At 44.8% G+C, this 10,957-nt stretch overlaps 1 protein-coding gene across 1 annotated transcript in view; it reads right to left on the reverse strand.

Moving 5' to 3' along the window:
• The window catches only part of LOC311240374 (syntaxin-1A-like), a gene marked incomplete at both ends in the record, with an annotated part of 282,585 nt that overhangs the window by 49,280 nt on the left and 222,348 nt on the right, over nucleotides 1–10,957 (reverse strand). The window contains 2 exon segments of the mRNA XM_084328960.1: nucleotides 2,846–2,954; nucleotides 5,327–5,400. Of these exon segments, the coding sequence (XP_084185086.1) occupies nucleotides 2,846–2,954; nucleotides 5,327–5,400 (183 nt within the window).

A 10,957-nucleotide genomic window follows, 5' to 3' on the forward strand; every position in this document is an offset into this window, starting at 1 on the left:
GCCCACTACTGGAATAAGAGAAGTTCTTACTGCAAGTCCAGTCAAGTCAAGTCAAGAGTTTTATTTGTCACGGCATACAAGTATACAATGAAATGCGGGTGGTCTTGCCCGCAACGATGTGCAATACAGTAGTACAACATATAATAGAATCCAATAGACAACATTGTGCAATAAACAGGTAACATAGTGGGACATCACGGTATTTGTACATAGTTATTTACAGAGCATGAAGGACATGCTAGGTCCCTAGGTAGTGCAATACACTGTTACTATACTATTTTTAAAGTGACCTTTCTTTGTGGCCATAAGTGTGGGCGTGTGCAGCATGAGTGAGTGCTTTCTCATGTTAAAGTGGCTGCTAGTGTGCGAGCGTGTACAGCGTGCGTGTCGTGTGTGTGCTAATGTGTGCTTGTGTGTGTAGGGTTCAGTGTTCTGTGACCCTCAGTGTTCATTGTTCAAGGCTCTGATGGCCTGGGGGAAGAAGCTGAGCCGAAGCCTCTCTGTCCTAGTAGCTGGTGTTCGCAGGCGTCTGCCCGACCTCAGCAGCTGGAACAGGCTGTTATTGGGGTGGTGAGGGTCTTTCATTATTCTGCAGGCTCTGGATTTGCACCTCTTGTTGTATAGAACCTGCAGGGGAGGTAGTGCAATACCCGTGGTACGCTCGGCAGAGCGCACCACTCTCTGTAGGGCCTTCTTGTCCTGTGCCGTGCTGTTACCATACCAGGCAGTGATGTTTCCAGTCAAGATGCTCTCTACAGCTCCGGAGTAGAAGGACTGGAGTATCTTCCCCGATACTCTGAACTTCCTTAACTGTGACCTTTGAACCGGCACAGGTGTAACTACAGTAAGGCCAGTCGCTGTGTCTATGGGAACAAATAACTCAAGGAGTTGTCTTACTGTACATCGTTACGCTATCCAACAGTATACAAATAGGACCATGTTCTTGTAAAGAGTTCAGTTCACTTTCTAGGGACGGTTCCTATAGTTTGGCTGTGTTGTGAACTCAATAATTTTTTTAACAGACAATTATTAAGATGCTTCTTCTATTCAATAAAGCAAACAAACCCAAACTGCATCGACGGCGTCCGGACGGGTTTTTCCATCCTATCTTTTCTGAAGTTCAGAAGATACAGCAACTTGCAATGGGCCTGGTCTACAAGATACACTACGCGACCAAGGTGCCCATGTACAATGTACATGTCAAAATACTTCCCAAAGGTCAGTGAATACCACGATCACAACACCAGAGGGAGCTCCACAAATCATGTTAAACCCAGATTCGGCTCAAACAAGGGACTAAACACGTTTCTCAATTATGCCACATCAATGTGGAACGCCCTACCCACAGCTGTAAAGGAATGTGAATCACTACCCACTTTCAAAAACACTCTCAAAGAACACCTACGGGAGACTGCAATTCGAAACTGGCCCCTGCAAGTGTCCTAACCCAACCCCCTCCAATGTACAGTAAATGACCAAGTATGGCTTTGTCAATATTACAATGTACAGTGTACAGTGTCGTCCCCCCCCCCCCCTACCCAACCCCCCCCCCCCCCCCCCCCTACCTACTCAACCTCTTCCAATGTACAGTTTCTACGTCAAAATGTATATACTCTCTTTTCTGGACTCTTTTTGTATCACAAACAGTACTGTATTTGCAAATCTGGTATGTCATAAATGTATAGATGTAGCAGTACTGTCTATCTGTATGTCGTGTGTGTCATATGTTATGATGAATAAAAAATGGGGGACCCTGATGTAAACAAGACGAAAGTCTTTCTCTGGTCTGCATTGTATTGTATGTATTGAGCTGTACTGTACTGTACCCATTCTGCAATCTGTTAATAAAGTTTTCAATCAATCAATCAAACAACAATGGTTCACTGTTCATCATGCAGTGCAGAGGGATGGCTGAACACTGCTTTGAATTCAAGCAGCGCTGCAGCAGCCTACTTCTCCACAGGTAGCGATTCATTACAATCCATTTAACACTTTCACTACCACACTACAGAAGGTTAACCCCCCCCCCTCCTGCCTGGTGTACAACGTGCATTCCAAATACAACTGTAAGTACATTAGCTGTTTAAAGACGTTATAAAAAGGCACTTATACAGTATGGTTCTTTGTAATGAAGGGTTTGTTTACCCTTAATTGGAGTGTTGACAGACATTGCAGAACGCTCATTATGCTTATTTATGCTTGGGGCGCTCGACACTTTTGACAACTCGGATCAGATCAGATTATTTTATCGTCGCAGCTTTTCTTTTTTTTTAAGTACACACATTCAGAAAAATATGAGATGTTTGTTTTTCCCCGGTTCCATGCAGGTAAAATGTAAAAGCTAATGGCAGATTGAAAAATATTCAGTTGTTGTGATACTATAAATGTAGTATTAGATTCGATTCGATTAACATTTATTGTCATTATACAGCACAAGTACAGTACAACGAAAAGAAGTTTGGCAAATGTAGCACTAAAGTGCAACAGCAATATACAATATACAGGTGATTAAACTGGGTACAAAATATACAAATTAATACTGTAGTGCTAATCAGATGTATGTACAGAGTTGTAGTATGCTATGTACAGTGATACAGGTGTAAAGACAGTATGGTAGTAGTCATACTGGCCACTGGCCAGCAGCGCAACTAGTAAGAGTAGGATATGTACAGATATAGACATAGTAAAGGATTATGTGTAGGTATACATACCATGTATAAAGTGTACTCAATGTATGCCTACCAGATACCAAATACAGAAATACTTGTAATACTGAAACGAGTGATAGATCTGTCTTTATATCCTCTCAGTGTTGTTGTAAATGTTGTATAATATGTCGACTCACTGATTTCCAGCTGCCTCTGGATCCGCCCCTTGCAGCGCTCCCTGTAGTCTGATTGGGTGGTGTTGTACTCTGACATCACCTCCACAAACTTACGGGACAGCGTGGAGTGCTGGAGAAAGAGGACAAGGGTCAACACTGTCGTCACTGTAGTTGTGTTACTGTCGCAGGTGTGTGTGTGTGTGTGTGTGTGTGTGTGCGTGCGTGCGTGCGTGTGCGTGTGTGTGTGTGTGTGTGTGTGTGTGTGTGTGTGTGTGTGTGTGTGTGTGTGTGTGTGTGTGTGTGTGTGTGTACCTTGCTCCCCCTGCAAATACTCCGGCAGGCCGTTGCCATAGATAAGAATGTGTTCTTAGTCAACTAGCTGGTTAAATAAGAATGTGTTCTTAGTCAACTAGCTGGTTAAATAAGAATGTGTTCTTAGTCAACTAGCTGGTTAAATAAGAATGTGTTCTTAGTCAACTAGCTGGTTAAATAAGAATGTGTTCTTAGTCAACTAGCTGGTTAAATAAGAATGTGTTCTTAGTCAACTAGCTGGTTAAATAATAATGTGTTCTTAGTCAACTAGCTGGTTAAATAATAATGTGTTCTTCTTAGTCAACTAGCTGGTTAAATAAGAATGTGTTCTTAGTCAACTAGCTGGTTAAATAAGAACGTGTTCTTCTTAGTCAACTAGCTGGTTAAATAAGAATGTGTTCTTAGTCAACTAGCTGGTTAAATAATAAGAATGTGTTCTTAGTCAACTAGTTGGTTAAATAATAAGAATGTGTTCTTAGTCAACTAGCTGGTTAAATAAGAATGTGTTCTTAGTCAACTAGCTGGTTAAATAAGAACGTGTTCTTAGTCTACTAGCTGGTTAAATAAGAATGTGTTCTTAGTCAACTAGCTGGTTAAATAAGAATGTGTTCTTAGTCAACTAGCTGGTTAAATAAGAATGTGTTCTTAGTCAACTAGCCTGGTTAAATAATAATGTGTTCTTAGTCAACTAGCTGGTTAAATAAGAATGTGTTCTTAGTCCACTAGACTGGTTAAATAAGAATGTGTTCTTAGTCAACTAGCTGGTTAAATAAGAAAGTGTTCTTAGTCAACTAGCTGGTTAAATAAGAATGTGTTCTTAGTCCACTAGACTGGTTAAATAAGAAAGTGTTATTAGTCTACTCTGGTTAAATAAGAATGTGTTCTTAGACTACTAGCTGGTTAAATAATAAGAATGTGTTCTTAGTCAACTAGCTGGTTAAATAAGAATGTGTTCTTAGACTACTAGCTGGTTAAATAAGAACGTGTTCTTAGTCTACTAGCTGGTTAAATAAGAATGTGTTCTTAGTCAACTAGCTGGTTAAATAAGAACGTGTTCTTAGTCAACTAGCCTGGTTAAATAATAATGTGTTCTTAGTCAACTAGCTGGTTAAATAAGAATGTGTTCTTAGTCAACTAGCTGGTTAAATAAGAAAGTGTTCTTAGTCAACTAGCTGGTTAAATAAGAATGTGTTCTTAGTCCACTAGACTGGTTAAATAAGAAAGTGTTCTTAGTCAACTAGCTGGTTAAATACGAATGTGTTCTTAGTCAACTAGCTGGTTAAATACGAATGTGTTCTTAGTCAACTAGCTGGTTAAATAAGAACGTGTTCTTAGTCAACTAGCCTCGTTAAATAAGGCTTATTATTTATTTATTATTTACAGTGGTTCCCAAAGTGAGGTTCGGAGACCCCTGTGAGTACTCATTGACTTAGCTCTTCCTAGTAGAAGGTGTCTACCTACAGTGAAAACCTTCGTAGCCTACTGTCTTTTACTATCATACACTTTGCTACTAAATAATCATCCTTGCCTATATTACTACCTACTACTATGCACTCAACACTGTAGCACCCAAGTTTCAACACTGTTTGATGATCATTGTTACTCAGCTGAAAGAGTTGTACCCTTCCTTCCTGCTGACTTGTTGTACAGAACCTGTAAGTCGCTTTGGATAAAAGCGTTCAGCTAAATTACAAAATATTAATGTAAATGTAAATCTCCCCCCTCTCCTTTCTCCTCCTCTCCCCTCTTCTCCCCCTCTCCACTCTCCTCCTCTCTTCTCCTCCTCTCCTCTTCCCCTCTCCTCTTCCCCTCTCCTCCTCTCCCCCTCTCCTCCTCTCCACTCTCCTCCTCTCCTCTTCCCCTCTCCTCCTCTCCCCCTCTCCTCATCTCCCCTCTCCTCATCTCCCCTCTCCTCCTCTCCACTCTCCTCCTCTCCCCTCCTCGCCCCCTCTCCACTCTCCTCCTCTCTTCTCCTCCTCTCCTCTTCCCCTCTCCTCCTCGCCTCCTCTCCACTCTCCTCCTCTCCTCTTCCCCTCTCCTCCTCTCCCCCTCTCCTCATCTCCCCTCTCCTCATCTCCCCTCTCCTCCTCTCCACTCGCCTCCTCTCCCCTCCTCTCCCCCTATCCTCCTATCCACTCTCCCCTCTCCTCCTCTCCTCCTCTCCCCATCTCCCCTCTCCTCCTCTCCTACCTGTGTCTTGCGGATCCTCAGGTCAGCTGATGACTTGTTCTGCCCCTCTTCCTGCTCGATGATCTGCTGGATACCTAGAAACCAGACAAGGAGAATAGAAAAGTCAAAAATATACATCATGTATTTGGAATCATGTGTAAATATGTGGAATCACAGCGTGTTTGTTTACCCTTGGAGTGTTGACAGACATTACAGAACGCTCAAGGCTTATTTATGCTTGGGGCGTGCAACAATTTTGACAACTCAGATCAGATTATTTTATTGTCACCGCTTTTTTAAATGTACATACATTCAGAAAAGCGTGAGATGCTTGTTTTTCCCGGCACCTCAACCGTAGTGGATTTGTAGACAACAATATGCAACGATCTATACAAACTATACAATACAAGCTAAAAGACAGTGGATAAATAAAAAAAGAAAAAAATCTATATAGCAGCTGTGTGTGTGTGTGTGTGTGTGTGTGTGTGTGTGTGTGTGTGTGTGTGTGTGTGTGTGTGTGTGTGTGTGTGTGTGTGTGTGTGTGTGTGTGTGTACAGTAAGTGTGCTTGTGTGGTGTGTTAAGTCACTTAATGTGCTTTTTAGGGGTGCACCGATATATCGGTCTGGTATCGGTATCGGCCGATAAGCTCAAATTTGCCGATGCCAGTGGCCGATAAATGTCCGTCAATTTGTGTCGCGTCAATCTGGTCCACACGTTCAAACTTTGAAAAAATTAAAGCAACTAAAACCCTGCCTACTCCCCCGACGTTCAGCAAAGCATTCTGAACTAGCTGAATCTGAATGAGATTATTCGTTCTACTCGCATCATACATGTAACGTTAAGCTAACGTTTTTCCAACAACGATAGCTAGTTAGCCAACGCTAGCCAGCTACTGCGAAAACTATTGCCAAACTGATGATATCAGGAGCTATCAGTAGCTAGCCAGCTAGATAACGTTAGACAATGCCTCATGTATTAAACTAACGTGAATAGTTGACTGGGTAATTTTGTTTAAACAGTAACGTTAGCTAGGTAGCTAACTTTAGCTCACGGAACAACGATAGCTAGTTAGCCAACGCTAACCCGCTACTGCGAAAACTATTGCCAAACTGATGATATCAGGAGCTATCAGTAGCTAGCCAGCTAGATAACGTTAGACAATGATATTAAACTAACGTGAATAGTTAACTGGGTAATTTTGTTTAAACAGTAACGTTAGCTAGTATCACTCGAGGTGCACTCGATTGTTGCCGGAGCATTTGTTGTTATATAGTTACACGTTCAATAACATCAGCAAGCATTGTTGGTCATTCAAGAGCCCGTACTGAATTGTACCCATTCTGCAATCTGTTAATAAAGTTTTCAATCAGACAAATGTATAGAAACGCTTTTATTATAACATTCTTTGCAGTAAAATCATTATGCTTCGTTTGGTACTCCTGCGGACGCTGGTATCCTACTCATGGGCGGCGGGGAGCTAACGTTATTAGCTACGGTATGGTTGTTGTTGATCTCTCATGTAAATCAATGGCGGAGTTCCCGGAAGTAAAAAAAAAAACGAATAAGCGCTTGTGTTAATTGGCTGACATCATTCCCTGTCCCTTGAGTCGTTCAGCCATTGTGTAGTGTGATGTGTCCCTGGTGCCAATGTATGGCAGCCATTGAGCCTGCGTAGCCACAAGGTTGGCTGCTACCAGTGGCAATATCCACCCTACATTGTGGGGAGCACGTTGAGTGTCTAGAAAAGTGCTATATAATTGCAATGATCATTCATTCATTCATGTAAGCTTTAGCGTAGGTCTCCGCCATTTCTATCTTAATCGCACGTCCAACCGGGAAATGACAGGGAACTAAACTGCTTGGCGACGGGGAACGCCTGTCTCTAAACTGTTGACGACAGGGAACGCCTGTCTCTAAACTGCTTGACGACAGGGAACGCCTGTCTCTAAACTGCTTGACGACAGGGAACGCCTGTCTCTAAACTGCTTGACGACAGGGAACGCCTGTCTCTAAACTGCTTGACGACAGGGAACGCCTGTCTCTAAACTGCTTGACGACAGGGAACGCCTGTCTCTAAACTGCTTGACGACAGGGAACGCCTGTCTCTAAACTGCTTGACGACAGGGAACGCCTGTCTCTAAACTGCTTGACGACAGGGAACGCCTGTCTCTAAACTGCTTGACGACAGGGAACGCCTGTCTCTAAACTGCTTGACGACAGGGAACGCCTGTCTCTAAACTGCTTGACGACAGGGAACGCCTGTCTCTAAACTGCTTGACGACGGGGAACGCCTGTCTCTAAACTGCTTGACGACAGGGAACGCCTGTCTCTAAACTGCTTGACGACAGGGAACGCCTGTCTCTAAACTGCTTGACGACAGGGAACGCCTGTCTCTAAACTGCAATTGAAAAGGAATTTCACTCGTAAAGATATCCTTTACCGGGAGAATTCTTCTTTCACCTTCCCAGAGTGGATTTCTGCATGAGAATCTTTGAGCGGTAGCACTTTGTCTCTAATGAGTACCTTCCTGTCCGTCACACTCACGCCTCTGGAAGGCAGCGCAGAGGAGCTGCTACCAAGTGTAATGACAGGAATTAGAGACCCTCCCTGTCAATGAGATTCCATTTAGAGTACGTAGAATGACACGACTCTCTTAGAGTACGTAGAATGACACGACTCTCTTCTCTTCTCCTCACCTCTCCTCTCTTATCTCCTCTCCTCTCCTCTCCTCTCCTCTCTTTCCTCTCTTCACCTCTTCTCTCCTCTCTTCTCTTCTCTTCTCCTCTCCTCCTCTCTCCTCCTCTCCTCTCTTCTCCTCTCCTCCTCTCTTCTCCTTTCCTCTCTCCTCTTCTCTCCTCTCTCCTCTCCTCTCCTCCTCTCTCCTCTCATCTCTTCTCCTCTGCTCCTCTCTCCTCTCCCCTCCCCTCTCCCCTCCTCTCCTCTCTTCTCCTCTCCTCTCCTCTCCTCCTTTCTCCTCTCTTCTCCTTTCCTCGCTCCTCTTCTCTCCTCCTCTCTCCTCCTCTCCTCTCTTGTCCTCTCCTCTCCTCCTCTCCTCCTCTCCTCTCTTCTCCTTGTCTCTATTCTCATCTCTTCTCTCCTCTCTTCTCCTCTCCTATTCTCCTCTCTTCTCCTCTCCTCTCTCCTCTCCTCCTAATAATAATAATAATAATAATGGATTGGATTTATATAGCGCTCTTCGTGACACCCCAGTGACCCCAGAGCGCTTACAGAGTCCATTATTCGTTCATACACAGTCATACCGGTGGTGGTAAGCTACAATTGCAGCCAGAGCTGACCTGAGGCAGACTCACGGAAGCGTGGCGAATAATCATCACCTACGGCCCCTCCGACCACCACCAACATTCATTCACATGCATACACATTCATACGAGGCAAGTAGGTTAAGTGTCTTGCCCAAGGACAAAACGGCAGTGGGATGGACATGGGCTTGAGCGGGATTCGAACCACCAACCCTTCGATCATTGGACGACCCGCTCTACGCCTGAGCCACGCCGCCCCTCTCATCTCCTCTCCTCTTCTCCTCTCCTCCTCCTCATCTCTCCTCTCGTATCCTCTCTTCTCCTCACACACAGCCCTCTCATGTTCACGTTGTATGTGTTTTGTGTTATTGTCGTGTTTTTGTTGTGGCCTAACAGCCCTGGGACCATGACGGAAATAAGAGTTTTGCTCTTTCTCATGTTATCCTTTGGATCCTTGTTGTGTGTTTTTTAATCCATCAATCAAATCAAAATCACGTTCACATGGTTTTCCTCCTACACAGCGATCACACATTGGAAGTTGAGGATGGCTCAGGAGGATCCTGGTTCGATTCCCGCTCCTCCCGGGCAGCGTGTCGAAGTGTCCTTGAGCAAGACACTCAAACCCCTAACTGCTCCCGAAGAGCAGGTGGGCACCTCGCATGGTCGCCTCCGCCGTTGGTGTGTGAATGTGTGAGTGAACGGGTGAACAAGATTGGAAAGCGCTTTGGATAAAAGCTGCTAAATACATGCAGTCCATTTACCGTTTGAGGAGGAATCTCTGTGTTCAGCGGGATAGTGGGTAGACACTGAGGAATGAGTTGACCTACATCTAAAGAACCGCTGATAATAATTCACCCACTTATATCTAGTCCAGGGAAATGCTAATTATTCATTGAGCTAAATACAGACGTCTGAAGTGTTGACGTTGTGCGAACAAACCTCAAGCTCTGACCTGAGGCTCTACTGGACAGGGATGAGGTCACTCGCTGACCGCCAAACCACACACACACACACACACACACACACACACACACACACACACACACACACACACACACACACACACACACACACACACACTCACACACACTCAATAGGAAGGTGTCGCAACACACGTATCCTGTGGCAACAAATGACGTGAACAGGAGTGACGTGTTAGAGGCCTGTGATGCAGTGCCTGTTCCACCAGATAGCACTTCAAGTCTGTGTGTGTGTCTGTGTTGGTGTGTTGTGCATGTGTGTGTGTGTGTGTGTGTGTGTGTTGGTCTGTGTTGGTGTGTGTGTGTGTGTGTGTGTGTGTGTGTGTGTGTGTGTGTGCATGTGAAATATCTATAGGCTGGTGGGTCATATGGATTGACACACCTGAGGCCAGAGCTTCTGCAAGAGGAGGTGATGATAGAGGAGGTGATGACAGAGGAGGTGAGGAGGTGATGATAGAGGAGGTGAGGAGGTGATGATAGAGGAGGTGATGATAGAGGAGGTGATGACAGAGGAGGTGATGATAGAGGAGTTGATGACAGAGGAGGTGATGATAGAGGAGGTGATGATAGAGGAGGTGAAGATAGAGGAGGTGATGATAGAGGAGGTGATGATAGAGGAGGTGAGGAGGTGATGATAGAGGAGGTGATGACAGAGGAGGTGATGATAGAGGAGGTGATGACAGAGGAGGTGAAGATAGAGGAGGTGATGATAGAGGAGGTGAGGAGGTGATGACAGAGGAGGTGATGATAGAGGAGGTGATGATAGAGGAGGTGATGACAGAGGAGGTGATGATAGAGGAGGTGAGGAGGTGATGACAGAGGAGGTGATGACAGAGGAGGTGATGATAGAGGAGGTGATGATAGAGGAGGTGAGGAGGTGATGATAGAGGAGGTGATGACAGAGGAGGTGATGATAGAGGAGGTGATGATAGAGGAGGTGATGATAGAGGAGGTGATGATAGAGGAGGTGATGATAGAGGAGGTGATGATAGAGGAGGTGAGGAGGTGATGACAGAGGAGGTGATGATAGAGGAGGTGATGATAGAGGAGGTGAGGAGGTGATGACAGAGGAGGTGATGATAGAGGAGGTGAAGATAGAGGAGGTGAGGAGGTGAAGATAGAGGAGGTGATGATAGAGGAGGTGATGATAGAGGAGGTGATGATAGAGGAGGTGATGATAGAGGAGGTGATGATAGAGGAGGTGATGATAGAGGAGGTGATGATAGAGGAGGTGATGATAGAGGAGGTGATGATAGAGGAGGTGAGGAGGTGAAGATAGAGGAGGTGATGATAGAGGAGGTGATGATAGAGGAGGTGATGATAGAGGAGGTGATGATAGAGGAGGTGATGACAGAGGAGGTGATAACAGAGGAGGTGATGATAGAGGAGGTGATGATAGAGGAGGTGATAA

This window comes from Notolepis coatsorum (assembly GCF_963971535.1).
Source record: "Notolepis coatsorum genome assembly, chromosome: 1".
NCBI classification, from domain to species: domain Eukaryota; kingdom Metazoa; phylum Chordata; class Actinopteri; order Aulopiformes; family Paralepididae; genus Notolepis; species Notolepis coatsorum.